Source organism: Magnolia sinica, chromosome 12 (assembly GCF_029962835.1).
Source record: "Magnolia sinica isolate HGM2019 chromosome 12, MsV1, whole genome shotgun sequence".
In the NCBI taxonomy this organism is placed as follows: domain Eukaryota; kingdom Viridiplantae; phylum Streptophyta; class Magnoliopsida; order Magnoliales; family Magnoliaceae; genus Magnolia; species Magnolia sinica.
Genome location: NC_080584.1, coordinates 2159298 through 2180212, shown reverse-complemented (window position 1 = coordinate 2180212; position 20915 = coordinate 2159298). Strand labels below are relative to the sequence as shown.

The 20915-nt window shown below is 40.7% G+C and overlaps 3 protein-coding genes across 3 annotated transcripts; 1 reads left to right on the top strand and 2 right to left on the bottom strand.

Moving 5' to 3' along the window:
* The first annotated feature begins 1471 nt into the window (after positions 1–1471).
* LOC131220772 (uncharacterized protein At4g19900-like) lies at positions 1472–3202 on the top strand. The gene has a single exon (XM_058215607.1). It carries the CDS (start codon positions 1511–1513, stop codon positions 2933–2935), a length of 1425 nt encoding a protein of 474 aa, XP_058071590.1. The 5' UTR covers positions 1472–1510; the 3' UTR covers positions 2936–3202.
* A 13033-nt stretch (positions 3203–16235) lies between these two features.
* LOC131221727 (probable LRR receptor-like serine/threonine-protein kinase At3g47570) lies at positions 16236–17450 on the bottom strand. Its single transcript, XM_058217027.1, has 2 exons — positions 17156–17450; positions 16236–16390 (listed from the first exon to the last, which is right to left on the bottom strand). The coding sequence occupies exons 1-2, from the start codon at positions 17448–17450 to the stop codon at positions 16236–16238; spliced, it is 450 nt and encodes a 149-aa protein (XP_058073010.1).
* A 4-nt stretch (positions 17451–17454) lies between these two features.
* Positions 17455–18702, bottom strand: LOC131221726 (probable LRR receptor-like serine/threonine-protein kinase At3g47570). Its single transcript, XM_058217026.1, has one exon. The coding sequence runs from the start codon at positions 18700–18702 to the stop codon at positions 17455–17457; it is 1248 nt and encodes a 415-aa protein (XP_058073009.1).
* Positions 18703–20915: the final 2213 nt, after the last annotated feature.

Sequence of the window (20915 nt, the reverse complement as noted above, 5' to 3'; positions counted from 1 at the left end):
AAAATGTATTGACGGCTTGGATAAAACACATACATCATGGTGAGTCCCACAGAGCTTTGACACCAGCTAGCTGGCTGGTGTTGGGGTCGCTAGCCAAACCGCGTCCCGTGACTTGTAATCACCGATGGTCTCAATGAACGGACAAGATCCGCCCCCGTCGTGGCTCGCACGAAAAGAACCTTGCCTAGCCCACACGTGCGTAGAGCCCTCCACATCAAAACGCAAGCACACGTCCAACATAGCACACGTGAGGAATATGCCAGTTAGAGCTTTCGAATGAAGCTCGGGCCGTTTCACTGGCACACGTGGGCCGAACTGCGCAAAACAAAAGGACGGCTAAGACAGTTCGAACCACCATTCGTTTTGAGAAATGTGGCCCGCCCGGGTAAAACGGCCTGAACTTTTCGGACAGACGGTGAACCACCATATGGGAGGCTTGGATTTCGCGCATATGGCTATTAGGACGCGTGGATGGGCAGAAATCTATACACGTGTGGAGGTTTCCCAACCTCTAATCATTTTACTCGTGCATGTCCTTATAAACAAGTCACACGTGTAGTGAAGTTGAGCCGTTCATCAGGCGGGCCCACAACAGGTAGAGACAGTACCCGTAATTCAGACCGGTCACCCTATGTGAAACACATCAGGATGTCCGTGTGACATCCACTCCGTCCATCAGTGTCACTTCTTGTTAGTTGTTAGGACGTGAGTCCAAAATGAGATAGATCCTGAATTAAGGTGGGGCACCCCACATGAAACGGTGGGGATTGAACGCCTTCAAATGAAACTTTTGTAGGGCTTGGATCAGTCTAATGTTTGTCTTTTCTATTCATCCCAGTGGGAATGACCATATGAACGGCTTGGATGGAATATAAACATCACGATGGGCGCCAGGTAGGTTTCTACAGCTGCGTTTCCATCACCACTGTTACCTCTCCTGTGGCCCACGTAATTGTCCGATTTACATCATTTTTAGGCTCCTCACCTAACGTGAGATGATGAAACCAATGGACGGAGTGGATATCACATTGACATCGCCATGGCCCAGTGTCTCCCTGTACACGGGGGACAGGAAAGTCCGGTCAGTATTGCATCCGGACAGTTGTTCAACCGTTTTCAACCACTCATCTTTTACCCCAAATCCAGTAGTTACAACTTTCCGGCCGGCTTGATTTACGGAACAGGTCACATCCACAGCGGGCCCCACGGGTGAGCGGCTCCGATCTCACATACACGTGCCTCGTCCACGCGTGCGCCGCGAATAAGTATCTGCGAGTAAGATTAGCATTCCGCGAGCGAAAAATCCGACGTGGCCTCGCGGGAAACAAAGCCCAATCGCCTGGCCGTCCATAAGAATCTTCCAAAAACAAGCCTTTTCACAGTAAAAAAAGCAAAGATATTCGATTCGGCCAATCTCTCTCTCTCTCCTGCGATTTCCAAACTACATGGCATTATCGACGGCTATACATTCTCCCTACTTTTCTTCGTTTTGAATATTAATATTAGTCGGATGAAGTTGAAAAAAGCTTCAATGAAAGCCTCCAAAATCTCCTCGCTCCTTTCCTTAGATTCTCCCGTCCACCGCCATGAATCCTCTCCTTCCCATTTCTTATTTTCTATAATTAAAATCCCATTTCTGTCTCTTCTCTCTTTCATGTCTTTTCCCCACCATGAGAAGAAGAGTCTCTGCATCATGTTCAAATTCTCCTCCCTCTTCTCCACCTTATCTGTTGTAGCTTTCCTTCTCCTTCTCCTCCTCGCCATCAGCGCTTTCTCCAATTTCTCACTCCACTCCGTCGCCTTCCGATCGAAAAGACCCACTTGGGTTTTCCCCTCCGATAAGGCGCGGGTACAGTTCAAATCGAAGTCTTCGCCTGCGGTGCTGCTTTCGGTAGAAGAAGAGGTTTGGGAGAATTATGTCCGAGACCCAGGTCCTGTTCTTCCTCCCATTAATGTCACGATCGAGGAGAGGATCAAATGGTTCATAGATAACATTAATGAATTCAAGATTATTCGATCAAATGGGTTGACCCAGAAATTTGCAGCGAGGGCTCAGGAGTTCTTTGATGACGGGTGCGAGGCCCGGTTCTTCATGACATGGATTTCACCAGTGAGACTGTTCGGGCATCGGGAATTCCTCGCCTTGGAGAGCCTCTTCAAAGCTCATCGTTTCGGGTGTTTGATGATTCTTTCGACGACAATGGATTCCCGGCATGGGAGCCAGGTCTTGAAACCTCTGGTGGATGCTGGTTTCAGAGTGATAGCAGTCACACCAGACTTGCCATTTCTGTTCAGAAACACGCCAGCAGGGGCCTGGTTTAATGAGCTGAAGAAGGGAAATGTTGATCCAGGCGAGATTCCATTAGCTCAGAATCTATCCAATCTGCTCCGACTTGCAGTCCTATATAAATATGGCGGCATTTACTTGGACACTGATTTTGTAGTGATGAAGAAGTTAACAGCTTTGAGGAACTCGATGGGGGCCCAGGCCATCGATGCAGAGACTGGGAATTGGAGCCGTCTGAACAACGCCGTCCTGATTTTCGAGAAGCAGCATCCTCTCCTATTCAAATTCATTGAGGAATTCTCACTCACTTTCAATGGAAACAAATGGGGCCATAACGGGCCGTATTTGGTTTCAAGGGTGGTCGCAAGAGTAGCCAAGAGGCCTGGATATAACTTCACTGTCTTGCCACCAATGGCCTTCTATCCAGTGGATTGGACTAAGATAGGTGGGTTGTTCAAGAGGCCGGAGAATCCGGCTACGTCGAGATGGGTTGCTGCGAAGCTGCTTCAACTGAGCAGAGAGACCTACGCAATTCACCTATGGAACCGACAGAGCAACAACTTGAAAATCGAAGAAGGGAGTGTCATGGGCAGACTCATATCAGACAACTGTCTCTTTTGTAAGCATGCATACAGTGCCTCAATCTAAGCTCCCTGATTGTTATGAGTTGTTCTTCCATTCCATTATTCTTTTTTCCATTCTTCCAATGTAAATAGGAAATTTTATTTTCAATCAGACTCATATCAGATCACTGTCTCTTTTGTAAGCATGCATACAGTGCCTCAATATAAGCTTCCTGATTGTTATGAGTTGTTCTTCCATTCCATTATTCTTTTTTCCATTCTTCCAATGTAAATAGGAAATTTTATTTTCAATCTGAAAATCTCATACAAGAGAAGGAAATAGCTGTTTCAACTTTCAAGTATTAATACATGTAAATGTACAAATTCCTTTGATTGTTTCCAAGGAATGGTAAACTAGAATCTGAAATTACTAAAAATCAATGGGCATGATTCCTCTGTTCCAATCGTACACCAACATCTTCCACTGCCCGTCGATGGTGGGTGGGAATCCCAACTCATTGTAGGACGCTGGACAGGAAATTATATGATCAAAACTCTCTTCCACAGATGATGACCCTCAATCGTCTCAACCTCAGCTTGAATCCAAAACCTCTGCATCTCCATATGCCAAATCCAGGTAAAATATTAAATGATTTTTTTCTCATCAATCGATGTTTGCTTTTTGCTCTCTTCTTTGCAAAACCCAAATCTCTCTCTCCAAAGCGGCTATCTGATGCAAACCCATTAAGAGAACCCAATCCAGAACCATTGTCGATTAGTTGGACTGTTTTCATGGCTGCCCATTGCGACAACCCTTGAAAGTCTTCATCCTGATCACTGCCCCACAGATATATATAGGCTTGATTATGGGTGGCCCACTATATTCAGCGAAATGTGTAGACAGACTAGTATGCTCCATGTCAAACAATCTACTAAGGGACGTGCTTCCTCCTCTCATCAGATCTAGCAAACTGCTGCTTTTTCCAGACGAGGATAATGAAGAACATGAGGCAGCTGAGGAAGAGAGAGAAGCCAACGAGGAGCAAGAGATATACAGAGATTTCTGGTAGTTGATTATCTGCCTGATCCTGTCCTTCTGAATCTCAGGATCAATTCTGCCTGGCATTTCATCATCAACTTCTTCAGTTATCTCCGATGGATTCTGAACTGCTTTCATCTTGGCAAAAATAACTAATTCATGCAAGATACAGGAACCTTATGTAATATGTTGTCACAAGCCCCAGAAAAGGATGATGTAAGGAAGAAACAGAAACTGGGACAATGCAAAGAAGGCTGGAAAACGACCAGGTCTCCTAATAATAATAAAAATGCTGGAGCCGGCAATGAGGAATTTCCTGGACCCATCTGTTGTTTGATGGGAAGTCATTCTCAATGGATAGAAATGCAGACAAATTTAAAATACAAGTGACTGTTTTTATGTTTGTAAATGTAGAATAAATGATATCCATTTATCTGTTCAGAAGGAAATAGCAAAATAATTGGTTGTGATTTCCACAGTTCAAAACTCAAAAACTCGACTCAATCTTTAATCGACTTGATTCGATATTTTCATAATTAAATTTCTAGTATTTAGTGCATTTAACATGGTTATAACCCAAAATAATTAAAACAGAAATCAGATAATTGTTTGTGATTTCCATAGTTCAAAAAACTCAAAGTCGACTCCAACTGTACCTGGGTCGGGTCAACTCAAAGACCCAACTGAGTTTTTAATCAACTTGATTTGATATTTTCATAATTAAATTTCTAGTATTTAATGCATTTAAAATGGTTCACCTAAAGTAAATAAAATAGCAATAAAATAATTGGTTGTGATTTCCTTAGTTCCAAAACTCAAAAAGTTGACTCACTGATCAACTCAAGGACTCAACCAAGTCTTTAATCAACTTGATTTGATGTTTTCATAATTATATTTCTAGTATTTATGCATTCAAATGGTTAGAACCTAAAGCAATTAAGATAGCAATAAAATAATTGGTTGTGCTTTCCATAGTTCAAAAACTCAAAAACTGAACTCAATCTCTACCTAGGTTGGGTCAACTCGAAGACTCGACCGATTATTCAATATTTTTATAATTAAATTTCTAGTATTTAATACATGTAAAGTGGTAAAGCTGAAGTAATTAAAATCACAAAAATAACATGCAACCTTGTGGTTTAGTAAGCTTGCAGCACCTTCTTGCCTAGATAAGCGAGGTCGCCTGTTTGATTTAAGTTTCCTGCCATTTTACTTTTGAAACAAAAGAGTGGCTGGTTGGGCGAGTGACTCAGTCGAGTCAAGCCAAGTTGAATCAAGTTTGCTGAGTTTTTTAGCTGACTTGATAGGTTGTGTCAAGTCCCAACCGAGTCATGCCACTCAGCGAGTTTCCATGAGACTCGGTTCAAAATCTGGCCGAGTCGAGTTGGACTTGGCTGAGTTTTGAGTCAAACTACCAAGTTTTTGAACTATCATGATTTCTAGCAAGCCACAAGGTCACACCAAGGCTCAAACATCAATTTTAATTCATGTTTACTCTTAACCATGTGAAATGCAAATTGCACCCCAAGTTTAGGATATACACCCCTTTTTTCTCTACCATCTGAATGTGTATAGATTTTTCTCCCATGTATGTTTAGCCAAAGAGGAATTATATGATTAATAGATTAGCAGCCCATGTCTTCGCACGGTACATACACGTTTTCAATTCAGACAAGTGGGCTGCATGGTCCAGTAGTCCAGACCATTGGACAGCTGAGTTCCATCATGGATGGACTATGCTCCAAATGTCTCCAATATAGGAAGATCTTAACCAAATTTGAGGTTCCAAAAGCTGTTGTATATTAACTTACTGGCTAGTTGTGAACAATGTCAAAAATCAACAATTAACCACTCCTCACCCAAACTAATATAAAAGGAGATCGTAGTATCTAACTGAGTTAGATTTGAGAATATAGTGACTACAAAAGAGAAGTAAATAAGAACAAATACAACATGTTAATGATCAAATAAAAATAAGAATGTTTAGACAAAGACTTGACTTCTAATACATCAAGACTTGGGTATCAATCTGGGAATTTTTTTTAGGTACGGGTCCATCCATGGGGATGGAATAGGCCAATGATCTGGATTACAAGACCATATGCACCACTCATAATTGAAAAACTACATATAGCATCAGCATGCATACATGCAGGTTGCGTATCATATGATTCCTCCTATGGAAATTTATTAAATTCCCAAGAATCTTTTAGAAGTTTGACACAGAGCTTCGTCCCCTAGAAAAGTCATCTCGTTGAGTTTTCAACCATTTTCTGTCGGTATTGCTTAACAAACAAGTAAATTGGAAAAGATCATAAAGGTCCTTCTAAAAATTTACAAAGCCAAAAGCTAGGAAAATAAGGGCCTTTAGGAAGACAACTGAAAATGAGTTCATCTCATTTTAGTTGATCATAATTATGTATTATAGATCTTGATCTCTATTACATAATTCCATTTTAATTAATCATAATTATGCATAAAAGACCACGATCTCTAATACATGATTATGATTTAAAAAATGAGGTGAAGACATTTCAAATCTCTAAGGCATGATTATGACTAAAAAAATGAGTTGAAGCCATTTTCAGGGGTCTACTGAACAGGGTGTAAGATTTCTTTTCAGAATGTGATCTGCAAAGATAAAATAAGGGCGTGAAACAGATAGAGGTACAAGAGTGCAAGGTTTTCGAATTTCTTGCAAACTCATGGGAAGACCCTAGGTGTCACACTTTCCTTTTGATAAAGAGAGCAGGTCTATTGAAAGAGAACTAAAATCAAAGCGAAGAACAGATAGCACAAGGCCTGAAAACAGAAGATAGGTAATATAAACTGTCACAAGAAAGCAAGAGAAAATCAATGAACTTGCGCGTATCCTATCATCGTAGGAGTAGCCTACTGTAGAGAGGGAAAAAAAATGGAAGAAAAAAGGAAAATCACTAGCATACAATCCCAACTAAAGCAATGCTCAATTCAGCAATAAGATATTGACATCTTCAATTTTGATCATGCTATCAGAAGCGCCCGTTCCTATGCAGACAAAAGAGCTGGTTTTAAGGAATATGTCTAGAAGTATATTAACTAAGAAGAATTATATGATGTTGAAACACTGATGTACATAGTATACTCGGGCATTCAGTTTGTACTTTGTAACATTTTGGGGCACATGTTACATAAAAATGTCCCAAATTGGTAGATCCAAGGCACCAATCTTGGGCACTTCTTTTTAATGTTGACTATAGACCATTGTTGTATTTCCCTTTAAAACCATCCATTTGTAGGCCACGAACTGAAAGATTAGAGTTGTCCTATCAAGGAGATAGTCGAAGCATTATCGATGTACAGTGGGGCCGAACGAATGAACAGTCTGAATTTCTGAACCATGGACTCCACTCCAACAAACCGAAAGCCCCAGCATATCATTCATATCCTTGGGTTGAGGATCATAAAATTTTACATAAACAAGCAGCTTACTGAGTCTATAAGAACCAATACATGTGCTTCACGAAAGCACAAATGTGCCATACAAATTCTTGCTTTAAAGTGCCAATTCTTCCATCAGAATATGCCCAAAAATAAAGTCACAAGGCCCAAAAGTAGAAGAGAAGTAGTATAAACCGGCACAAGAAAGCAAAAGAAACTCAATGAACTTGCATGTATGCTCGTAAACCCTCCTGGGGAAAAAGGGGGGGGGGGGGGGGGTGGGGGTGAAGCAATTCTCAATTCAGCAATAAGATATTGACATCTTTAGTTACTGTTCATACTATCAGAAGTGCCCTATCTTGTGTGGACAAAATTTGCTCAATTCACTCTATTGAATTGGTTATTTCAATTCAATTCAAAAGTGCATCCAAATGCAGCCGAAATCAGCCAATGAAAGAACGAGTATAGAATTGCCATAAAGATCAATTGGCTTTTATAAAGCAAAAAAATCCCTTAGCATGGAATCGGGATTTCATAATTTCCTGAGAGAGAGAGAGAGCAGAAAAATGAATTCCATCCACTGGAAATGGCATTAAAGCATGAAAGTCCAATTGACACTATGAAAACCACACAATATCAGCCATTCACCAAACAATTCAAAGAAGTAGTCACTCATTTGGAATTTCAGAAGCCAAGGAATGTATCATCACAAGAAGCTGAGTAGTGTAACAGAGAAATCAAAGCCAAACACTTATAACTAACTAAACAGAGACTCATCTGTTTTAATGTGGGACTCACAGAGGATCTCTTACCTTCTTCTTCTTGTAGTGAGGCCTCGCCTGATTTAAGGGTGTGTTTGGTTGCACCAATTTCGTGATATTTGATGAAACCAAACGCACCTTTTAGAAATAATTTTTAAAAAAAAATTGCATTCCAAGATATCAGTAGAAGATTACAGAGTGAGGAAACAAACAGTGGTTGACGAAGCAAGTGTGCTGACTCTTCTGTTATCAAGGTTGCTCATCTAGTGGGGCCAAAACGAATGGGTCATGCCCCAGAAATAAGAAATGAGTCGATTTTCTTCCCATAGAGTGTGGACGGTTGACTATATCGCCCAATCGCATGCGATCAGTGGGTAACTTAAAATCAGCAGCCGGCAGAGGAGAATCCCAAAGCATTGCCAATCTAAAGTGGGTTGCAGCGTATGAACGGGAGGGATCGCGGAGCTTTGGCTCATACACATCGAGTAGATAACCTAACCGAATGCAGATGTTTTGTTCCACCAAGCAATGAGAGAGAGAGATTAGCTGTGGGTGCACTAAAACGTGCACGGGAGCGGATTAGTTGTTGCCGTTGTAACAGTTTAGTTACCATTGTCAATGGGCCAAGCTCGAGCCTACGAAAATTTAAAATATGAATAGGCCTAGCCAACGCCTACGCCTGGCCCTTAAAAATTCAAATTCTGGGCTAATGTAAACCCCAAGCCCACCTATGAGAGCAACACCACCTAATACGCAACCTCACCCTTTTGGCGGGGAGTTGATTCATGCTGGACGTAGATTGCATGTGACACCCTGAGAGGAGGTTCTATGGTCAGAAGTTAAGTGGGCCCACTATGATGTTTGTGAGAATTCCACTTTGTTCATCCATTTTGTTGAAACATGTTGGGACATGAGCTCAAAAATGAGGTAGATCCAAAACTCAAATGGGTTGAATGTCAGGAATCAGTGAGGATTGAATGTCCACCATTGAACATCCATGGAGCTACATAAGTTTCTGATTGGGCTGATATTTTTTATTTTATATATATATATATATATTCACTTCATCCTAGTAGGAGTGACATTATGAACTGATTGGATGGCATATCAACATCACGATGGACCCCAAGGAGGTTTCAATAGTAGGCATTTTCCTACTCACTTTTTTCTCTCTTGTGGCCTACCTGACTTTTGGATCAGTCTCATTTTGGGGCTCATGTCCTAACATGAGTTGGAAAAAATGGATGTACAGGGCGGATTTCTCTCAAACATCACAATGAGCACAACTTAGCTTCTAACCAGGGGAACTTCCAATTGCCCATTAATATTTGGCACAGTATGATGGTTCATGCATGGGCATGGAAGGGGATTGCACCCCCCCTGGATGGACTCAAATCCAGTTAAGGGCTCTTGGTGGCCTAGTGTAATGCATGGGTTTTAACCATGTCGCCCATCCATTTTTTCATGTCATTTTAGGTATGAACTCAGAAATGAGGCGGATTCAAGGCTCAAGTGAATCTATGATGCCATCCTGTAGCTGGGCGTGTGCGATTCCAAAAATGCATCTTACACCATCCGTGACTTGATTTTGGATAGGTATGGTACTGTTGATTCATAATGGTGCATTTAAAAGATTTAAAAGTTGCCAGTAACCCATAAAGGCCTAGAATTTATGGTCCACTAGACCCGCTGATTCGCCATAAGTTGGGGAATTAGATACTCTAAACTAAGATGACTCTTAGATAAAATCTATGATCAAGGATTGTAGGTAAGGACCTTGTTGATAGATAAAGAAGGGGTTATGGCCGTACTTACATACAATCTCTACTTTACATGATTAGGTTTTTATTTTTTATTTTTAAAAATTTTGAGGTTCCAAAAGGTGTTATATTAACTTACTGGCTAGTTGTTAACAATGTCAAAAATCAACAATAAGCCACTCCTCACCCAAACTAATATAAAAGGGAGATCGTGGTATCTAACCGTGTTAGGATCGAGAATATAGTGGCTACAAAAGTGAAGTAAAGAAGAACAAATACCATATGTTAATGATCAAATAAAAATAAAAATGTTTAGACAAAGACTTCTAATACACCAGGACGAGAAAGTTCGACAAAGTATAGAGCATACAATTGAGAGTTATGCAAACTATAAGCTAATAGTGTATGAGAGGGATGATATGTAACTGTAAAGACATGAAATAAAATAAACGGTCGGATTGCCGCCCATGTACGTGACGATGTGGGAGGAGAAAAGAAGAGCTAAGACACTCCTCATAAAAGGAGATGATCAGAGATACCAAATTCCGACCCTACTCTGTCGATCCTAAATTGTAAAGATGGCTTGGACGCTAGAATAGACTAGGTTGGAGGGTTTGGATGGATGTTGCTCACTTTCACTCTTTTTTCTACTATACTCTTGCTCTGCCCTCACTTTCACTCTAACTCTCTAATATCTTCTTGTAATTCTCCTCGTGTTGTTTTTGTTGTATATCTCTTTCAACAAAAGGTGAGCCTCTATTTATAGAGGTTTGTTGATTTTCTGACAATTAGTAGTAATTCGGAGAACATATATACCATGTAAAATGATCTAATCGGTCAGGAGACACGTGTCAGCATGAATTTGCTTTGATAAGTGGTAAAATAATTAATTTCACCTCTTAAGGGAGGTAGTAGTAATATTATTACTACTTAGGGTTTAGTAATATTACTACTTGGCCACTGATTTCTCTTTACAACCATCTTAGGAAATCTTGGGAGAGATCTTGGGATCTGTTTAAATTTGCAAAGGTTGGGGTGGCAGTATTATTGCCGCCTCAACACAGTTTTTACATTTTTGAGCTCAACGACTCTTAAGTTGACCCTATGTACACTTAGGCTTGTTGAAATGGCCTTGGGCGGCAATATCATTGCCACTAATGTGTACTTTTGCCCATGCAGTGACTTAACGCCAATCCCGTGATGATTTGTAGTGTCCTCAAGTTGTCAAATAGCCTTGGGTGGCAATATCTTCACCCCCAGGTGGGGTTTACCTCCCAAAATTTTACATGGAATCCAGTGGCTAGCTCATTTTATCCAGGTCGTCCATCTATTTTGCTAGCTAGCTCATTTTAAGGTATGAGCATAATATTGAAGTGCATCCAAAGCTCAAGTGGCCTATACCACTGGAAAATGTAAGGATTAAATGCCCACCGTTCAAAACTTTTAAGAGCCATGAAAGTTTTTGAATTAAGCTGATATGTGTTTTCACCAAGGTCTTTGTGGCCTTATGAACGCGTTGGATTACAAATAAACATAACTGTCCTAAGAAGGTTTCAGCACTAGACCTTATCATCCTCATTGTTTCCAGCGGTGTAGTCCACCTGAGCTTTGGACTCATGTCCTAAACTGAGCTGGCAAAATGGATGGCAACCCCGATAAAACATATATATATATATATATATATATATATATATATATATATATATATATATATATATATATATAATTTGGATGGGCCTCATATAGTCCTGAAACCATGTAGTCCCTTATCGCTAGGGTCACCACGCAATTAGCAATATTATGATATTCGGATGGAAAGTGAGTGGTGAGCACATCTGGTGAAATGATGTGGTGAGATTTGACCGTGGGGGCGCTCAATGATCACACATGAACTTTTTTGCACCCCTTTGCATGCATATTAATTAGTACTCTGGCAAAGAACGATGGTTGATGCACGTATGGCGATTCGCCCTTAGTAGGGACATGCAACAAGAAGCTCTGCGAGGCCAATATTGATGTGTGCGCATGCCATCTGCTCAGTCCATCTAGTTCATATCAGGACACGAGTAGAAAACCAGGTTCATACAAAATTCAAGTGGGCCACAGCAGAGGAATAATGGAAATGGGGACTCGCACCATTAAAAACTCCGAGTGGCCCATATCATTAAGGTAAGTACATCTAGGATGACCGAAGAAAAAAAAAAAAAAATCAAATATCAACTGGTTCAAAACTTTGGTGGGCCCAAGTAAGTTTTAAGTGTGCACCCCATCCGCCGTTTCATGTGGCGTGGCTCACTTGAGTTATGATTTTCAGACTCACTTCCTAAGGGGAGCTGCACAAATAAAAGGCACATATGTGTCAGTTACATTTAGAGTTGGGCTGTTGGGCTACGTTTTGTCTTCGTCACTCAGTCCAAGGTCTCTCTGACTAACCATCTAGGCCCATGCTCTAAATAATGCCTGTTGGGCTTCCTAACCATCTAGGGCCATGTCTGTAGGGCTCATTTTCTAACCATCCAGGTCCATGCCTGTACCAGCCCGCTACCCAATATCCAGATCTGGGTCGTTTACTTTGACTTTATATGTATCAAGGCCTACCCGGCCCTTTCAGATGTTGGGCCTACATCTTCTGTTCAGGCCTTAATCACAACCTTAAGGTCAAGCTCTGCCCAAAGACGGATGGGATAGGCCCACGTTAAAACGGACGGATCAGAAAAGGCCCGATCGAAAGCGGAGGTGATCCAGAGTGTCAAAACTTAAAACGGACGTATCACGTAAACTGGAATGAGCTATCGGAAGTACCATATATAATTTTGGGGTAGGACGAGCTACTTTATTCACCCAACCCAGCGCCAAATATGCGAAATAACCGGATGGAAGTTGCGTGCGAGGATGTTCATGTTGGCCAAAGGCAGGTAAGGAAACCATGATGTTTGTGAGAAATTTATCCTGTCCATCTGTTTGGCAGCTATGTTAAGAGATAAGCCCGAAAATCAGATAGATCCAAAAGTCAAAGTGTGTTGCATGATGGGAAATAGTGGGGATTGAACACCCACCATTGAAACATCTGTGGGGCCCAAAATTTTGAATCAAGATGATATTTTTGTGTTTTCAGTTCATCGCAGGAGTATTGACCTTTTTTTTCTTAAAATTTTATTTTATTTTAACAAATAGATCATATCCATTTTTCGGGCACATGCTTTCACAGCTGCATGCTGTAGCACAACAAACGTGGGACCAGCCGATAATATCCAACCTATTAAAGTGCATGTGATATCTAACCCTTCTTTTCCTTTTTTTTTTTTTTTTTTTTTTTTTTTTTTTTGTATTTGGAAAACATGTGTAAGTAAATCTTGCCATGCACATAGTTGCATTTGGAAGTTTTATCATTCTCATCACCTATCTGGTCCGTCCATCAGGTCTAATCAATTTTCATTTAGTACTATGCAAAAACTACAATAATCAGGTGGTCCTAAACATCTGTAGCTGGACTTATCTTTTAACGAATAATTTTGTCCATTATTCCAAGCCACTGATTGGACAGGATGGATTATCTGATTAGTATGATTTTTTTTTTCATGACTGCCCATGAAGAGCAGACTGGACCTAATGGACTATACAGATAGGTGATGTGGATGCAAACAAGTACAAATGTAACCGTGCGCATGATAAGCTTCTGATACACTCAACCTGCTAGATCATTACGTTCCTTTGAATATAGTGTTGGATTTGTGGGCCACCCATGGCATGACTTTTCGTGGTCTCTTCATTTCAGGTCTTTGTGACCTTATCAACAGGTTGGATGGCAAATAAACATTCCTGTGGCCTCCATGAATTTTTTTAATGGTGGGGATTCAGTCACTACTGTTTCCTGTGGTATGGTCGGCCTAAGATATGGATCTGCAATATTTTTGGGATCATGCCCTAAAATGAGCTTTCAAAATGGATGGACGGTGTGGATGTAAGGCACATGCATCACAGCGGGACCCACGGTTAAGGATTCACCGACCTAGGTGGATCCCACCCAAACCGCGCCCTTAATACATACCCTCCAACTAGTGGTCCATATGGTTGATGGAACATAGTAAAAGTCATTCCAATGGAAAACTTTCAGCATCCTATTATTAGAAATTTCCTTTTTGTATTCAGATCATGGTTAGATCATAGTTGAAGTTTTTTCTTCTTCAACCCAAATTCCATAGCCACAAACCAATAGCTAATTGAGATTAGGTTTTTCTCCTTTTGCTTTTCTACCAAGGTTTTATATATATATACTTGGGGCCCACAGGATGAGAGGTCTAGGATCAGTAACCTACAACCATGTGTACTGGAGCTAATGGTTGGGTGGTAATGAACCATCAGAGGTTGCTGCGATGGGATAGAGGTCGGCCTCTTCACCTCTTGGCATCAGTCAATTAGACTTTGTTGTAGACTCCATTGTCTACTTAATCATGTTTTAGTACTTGTGAGAAGTAGCGCAACTACTGAAAAAACCAGACCCAGTTCTCCGTGATGTCTAGCCCACCAATGTGGGCCGGGATGAGCCGGTGATACTATTGCCACCCAACATCTGAGCCCAAGCCAGGTTGGGTATATCTACGCTAATGCATGACACAAAATGATGATGGGTCAACTGTGAGTCCCGCCCCACATCCGAGGGACATCTTCCTTGACAAGGTAGGGCTAGGGAGTATCAGAAAAGCTCATTAATGTGAGCCCCAGGTGCAGCTCTTTGCTTCTCTACCTAATCTTTGGGGTCGGTGTAATAAGGATTATATGATAGGCATGGGTTCTGTCCTGGCCTGAATCTGTTGTACAGAGTTGATCCCTTGTTAATAAAATTATATTGTTTGAAAAAAAAAAAAAAAAACTTCCATTTCCACTGTCCAAGTATTTAGAACATCTAGGCCGATGGTCTAAAGCTTGCCTATTGGGCTACTAACCATTTAGGACCATGCTTTTAGGGCTCATGCTCTAACCATCTAGGTCCATGACCCTTTACCAGCCCCCTATTCATTATTAACATTTGGGTTGTTTACATTGACATTATGCATATCCAGGCGTACCCCAGCCCTTTGAGGTATTGGACTTAGATATTGTATTCAGGCCTCCGTCCCAAAACAAATGCCAAGCTCAATGTAGGCCCACTTCCTGTAAACAATGATTAGGTAGAGTAGAACTTTAACCTCACAAATCATGCTAGTCCACTCCTCAAATGAGGAACCCTACAGAAAAATGGTTGTTTTGAAAGAAAAACACAAGCGACCTCAATATACACATGTGGTCCAAGTGATGAATGGTCATTCCTAATATTTCCCCAATGAAATGATTATAGCCATTCAACAAAAAAATGAACAATTGCAAGTAATTATCCACATTTAACAGGCATTGTTAGATCATGCAATAGAGAAAAGCCCCACATTAACAGTTTATAAGGCCGTTGCATGTTTCCTCATTCTGTACCACCTTTCACACTAGCACAAGCACAAGTTGAAATAAACCAACTTCAAACACGAAGCTTAATCATAATTAAAAATTACACATCACATAACATAGAGATGAGAAAAATCCTTATTTTACTGAGCTGACAGCCTGAATTAGGACCAGAACAACACACATGCGATTCTCACAACGAAATCTTCACATGAACATCGCTGCATTTGCATTTGCCAGCTTTCACCTAGTCTATCTGGACATGCATTTAGATCGTTCGGCAGGACATTACAATGTTTGGATGATTTTAACACTTTTGTCGGTGGTATATCAATGGACATTTGCAAAAAGAAATTATTCACATTCATCATGCAAAAGATCATAATCCATAATGGGACTTTGCTAGATTATAATAGCATTTTGAAAAGGGTTTATAAAATGTTTAGAGATTAAACACCTAATTAGAAACCCAATAGTTTTCTTATTATAAGTAGATAACATCTGTATCCTATTACATTCATCATACAATCTTCCTTTGCTTAAGACGGGACAAAATAAAGGAAAAGAAACAAATCTTCCCACATATAAAGCATCAGTACAAGCTCACTCATAAGCCAAGATTATATATATCTAAAGCTTGTTCAACAAACTTATTGTATTTCGAAATCTTTCTTAACAAACTTGCAGTAATATCTCAGTAATGACTGAGGTAAGACGTACCTTCACCCCACAGTGGTGATCTAACTTGTATCTCTGTGAATTTTGACCTCAGATATAAGTCCTTGATTGTATGCATTTCCATGACAACATTTTTCATCTCCATTCGTTCTCTTGGAGATTCCAAAGAACACAACACACCAATTCTGGCCATCGAAATCAAGCAATCACGCATTCTATTCCTTGCATTGATATGATTTCCACTGCCTTGAGTAACTTCCGCTTCTTCAAAGAGATATGGATCTACAATCTCCATTACTCGCTGAACGCCAACTTGACAAAATGATGAAGGCTTAGATTGTCTTTAAACATGTCATCAGTTGGTCCCTTTCCAGTTATCATCTCCCAGGGAAGGATTCCATAGCTGTAAACATCTCCTTGTGTAGATGCTTTACCGTCCATTGCATACTCTGTAATTTGTACATCTCATATTTAAATGTAAGCAAATATTCCATTTAAACAAGTAATTATCATTTCTGTTTATCCTAAAGTTGGGAATTTCTAACTTCAACAGAGAAAGAAAGCACCAAATGTGAAAGTTCGGCCTGATCCAATGGTGGTATATGAAAATTTCTCCTTCGGATATATATTGAGTACGTTCATTGATATTTATGCTAATTGAAACTTTACGAGTTTGCTAAGTATTCAGCTACACATGGAAGTTCTTGTGGGCCCAAGTTATGTGGGTCAACATGAGAAATCTAATGCATCCGTCCATCAATTTCAAAAGCTCATAATAGTACATCAACTTAATAAATATTCAGATCCAAAATTCAAGTAGGCCACATAATACCGAACAATGAGAATGGAAATGCCGAATGTCGCCTTCCTGGAGCCCACCATGATGTTTATATGTCATCCAAACCGTTCATCTGGTACTTATTCCCACTGGCATGAACTGAAATCATAAATATTAGCGTAATGCGAAACTTGGCCCAATGAAAGTTTCAATGTTGAGCCTTTAACACTCAATGATTCCTGCCTTGTGGCCCACTTGAATCTTGGATCTAAATAATTATTAGGTTGCAAAATTGATGGATAGATTGGATTTCTCAAAGACATCACCTTGGGCCCTATATAGCCTACGCCCACGGAAGCTTTCCTTAGGAGTGGGGCACAAGTATTGCACAGATACACTTAAAAGAATAAAATTAAAGAAAATATATGAATCTTACCTGGAGCGATGTACCCAATAGATCCCTTCACCCCAAGCGATATGTTTTGAGCAACCTTAGATAAAAACCTCGCTAACCCGAAGTCACCCACATGGGCAATCATGTCATCATCAAGAAGAATGTTACTCGGTTTTAAGTCGTGATGCACGATTGGTGTTTGGCAATGGTGATGTAGATAATCCAGTGCAGAAGCCACATCAAGTGCTATATTTAACCTTTGAATAAAGGTTAAATTCCCCCTTTGATGGTCATACCCATCTTTGGGTAACCACCTGTCTAGACTTACATTGTTCATGTACTCAAAAACTAAAGCCTTGAACTCGTTGCCTTAATTTATAATCAATGCTTGAGCAACATGTTAAGATTTTAATAAGATTCTGATGCCTAACATTTCTCAAAGCTTCACATTCGGCCATGAAGCTCGTCAGAGCTCCTTGCTGTTGAAGGTTGAGGACTTTCACTGTGAAAACAGTTCCATCTTCATCTTGTGTTCCTTTATATACAGAACCAAAGCTTCCACTGCCAATCAAATTTGCAGAAGAGAAGCCATCTGTCGCTTTAAAGAGGTCTGCATATGATATGATCATGAAAGGATCCTCCACGGACGGTGGAACAGAAGGTTTCTTTCTCGACTTTCTTACCCAATACAGAGTGGTAACGAAACATGATAATGAAATAAGGCACAGGACAACACCAATTATTGAGAATTTTACTTTTGAAGCAAGAGACATCCCCAATTTCTTGGAAGCTTGGCTAGAGCACGCTGGCAATTTCAATTCTTCAATACCCCCACAAAGCTTACTATTTCCGAGTACCGAAACTTCGCTGGCATTTCTAAAGACCCCTTGTTTTGGTAATTCACCATCGAAATCATTGAAAGATAGATTTAGGTATTCCAAAGCAGAAAGGTTCTCCAGGTATTTCGGAATCTTTCCAGACAAGTTGTTGCCTGAAAGATCCAGGGATCGAAGGCCTCTTAGAGTACTAAATGTAGAAGGAATTGAACCTTGAAAGAAGTTCCCATCCAACCCAAGATACTCTAGGCTTAGACAGTTACCTAGTGTGCTTGGAATTTCACCTGACAATTTGTTATTCGAAACATTCAAATTCTGGAGAGCTTTCAGGTATCCGGCTTCCAATGGCAGATCACCGCTAAACGAGTTGTTTCCAACTAAGATTTCAATTAAAGAGGGAAAGCTGAAAAGTTGTTTGGGTAAGCTACCACTAAGATTATTATCAAAGAGGTACAAGAACTGCATGTTTGTACAATTTCCAAGACTTGAAGGTACGCTCCCTGTTAGACTGTTTTGGTGTAAAGAAAGTTTATACAACCGGGACATGTTTTGCAAGGAAGATGGAATATTTCCAGATAATTCATTTGTACGGAAGGCAAGTACCTCCATTTTGTTAAGCTTCCCAACACCAATGGGAATCGCACCCGTTAAAAAGTTATATTGCATAGACAACTCTGTTAAGCTGAAAAGGTTTTGAATCCCAAATGGGATGCTTCCGAATATCCTGTTACCTGCAAGTGATAGCGAAGTCATTTGGGTAGAAAGATTAGCTATGGAGTCAGGCAACGCACCGCTAAGACAGTTAACGCCTATGTCCAGTATTTGTAAGCTACTACAATTGGTTAAAGAAACAAGAAAACTCAAGTCATGAGCTTTCCCAGTTCCAAGTCGATTGTAGCTGAAAAATACCTAAGTGAGACCCTTGAGGCTTCCAAGATTCATAGGCACTGCAAGAAGTACAAGTCCCGAAGTGTTGGGTAATGAAACTGGTATGGGTCCTGTGAATTGGTTTCCTCCAACATAGAGTCGTTGGAGATTAGGGAGAGCGATGCCTAAGTTGGATGGAAGATTTCCATTCAATCTGTTATATCCCACGTCCAAAATGGTAATGGATGAAAGATTGTATAGCGAGGGAGGAATCCTACCTGACTGGTTATTAGAATAAATTGCAAGTTTCTCTAAGCTTACCAGCTGGCTGAGCTCACTTGGGATGCTGCCCTCGAGATTGTTAATCGAAAGATAAAGGTAAGTGAGAGACGAAAGGTTTCCAAGTGAAGGTGAAATGCTTCCTGTAAGACTGGTGCGACCAAGGTCCAATTTGGTGAGCTTGGATAGAGAACCTAGCTCAGCTGGAATGCTCCCTGCAAGCGGAACAAATGGCCAATCTCTTCAGGAACCGCACCGTAGAAGCTGTTGTTTGCGAAATTGATGATCCTGAGGAAGGTGAGGTTTGCTATGGAGGGAGATATGGGGCCCACCAAGTTTTGGCCAGAGAGGTTCAAGGCCGTGACCCTTTGAGGATGCCGGCGACCACCACAAGTCACTCCTTGCCAGTGGCAGAAGTGGAGAGAACGGTTCCAGGAGCTCAAGGAATGGAGAGGATCGTCAGTCATCAGATGTTTGAAGTGGACCAAAGCAAGATGATCTGTTTCGTTGGAGAAGTTAGCAGCAGATCCCAACAACCATGGAATGTACATTGGAGAGAAATAGGGAGTGGATTCCCCTCAATAGCTACGGAGAAGGGCCCACTTCTCGTCCGTTCATGACTTGACCAGGCTACTAAATAACAAATGGTCGGTTGATTTCTGGGGTACTTTTTTTTTTTCTTTTTCTTTTTCTTTTTTACTTTTCTTTTCCTTTTCCACTTTTCTTTTGACTTAATACGTTCAAAAGACTCCAAACACGGAGTTGCTTCTGTCTCTGTCTCTGTCTCTGTCACGACTCACCACACGCTGCATGGCGGTCCAGTGATATTCAGGACAAACATTGGACGGGGAGTTCCTGACGATGGCTATGGATATCTACCATATCCATAGTTATGTGGGGCCCACTATGATGTGTGTGATATATCTATGATATCTATAAGTTTTTGCATATTATGGCGTGGGCCCAAAAATGAAGCCGATCCAAAACTACAGCCCACTGCATGAGAGAAAACGATGAGGATTGGACATCCATTATTGAAGAATTTGTAGGGTCACATAAGTTTTGGGCCAGGCTATTGTATTCGTGTTTCAAATTCATCTCACTAGGAATGACGTTATAAACGGTATGGATGGCATATAAACCTCACAGTGGATACAGAAAGTTTCAACGGGCATTTCCCTATCCACTTTTCCCGGTTTTGATTGCTGCACACGAAAGACTCCGGTCCCATTTTATGGGACGCGGATTTCCTGCGAAAGCCTTTCGCAGGAAGTTCCTGCACTGGGAAATTAGGTGGGGCTCACTGTGATGTTTGTGAGAAATCCTATCCGTCCATCCGTTTTGTTAGTTCATTTTAGGACAAATTACCAAAAATGAACCGTATCCAAAGGTCAAGTTAGCCAAAAAAGTGATAATTAAATGTCCACAGTTGAAATATTTGTGGGGCCACATAAATTTTGATTCATGCTAATATTTTTGCTTTCAGTTCATCCCAATAGGAATGACGTTATTAACGGTATGGATGGCATCTGAATATCACTGTTGAACCCAGGAAGGTTTCAATGGTAGGAATTTCCCTAACCACATTTTCCTTTACTACGGATCACTCAAGCTTTGGATACGGTTCAATTTTGACAACATGTCCTCAAATGAACTCAAGAAACGGATGGACGGGGAGGATTTCTCAAAAACATCACAGTGGGCCCCACCTAAGTTCCCAGCGCAGGAACTTCCTGCGAAAGCCTTTCGCAGGAAATCCGCGTCCCATTTTATGGGTCTGTTTTTCCTGTTCTGTCTCTCTTTCTTAATTCAATTTTTTT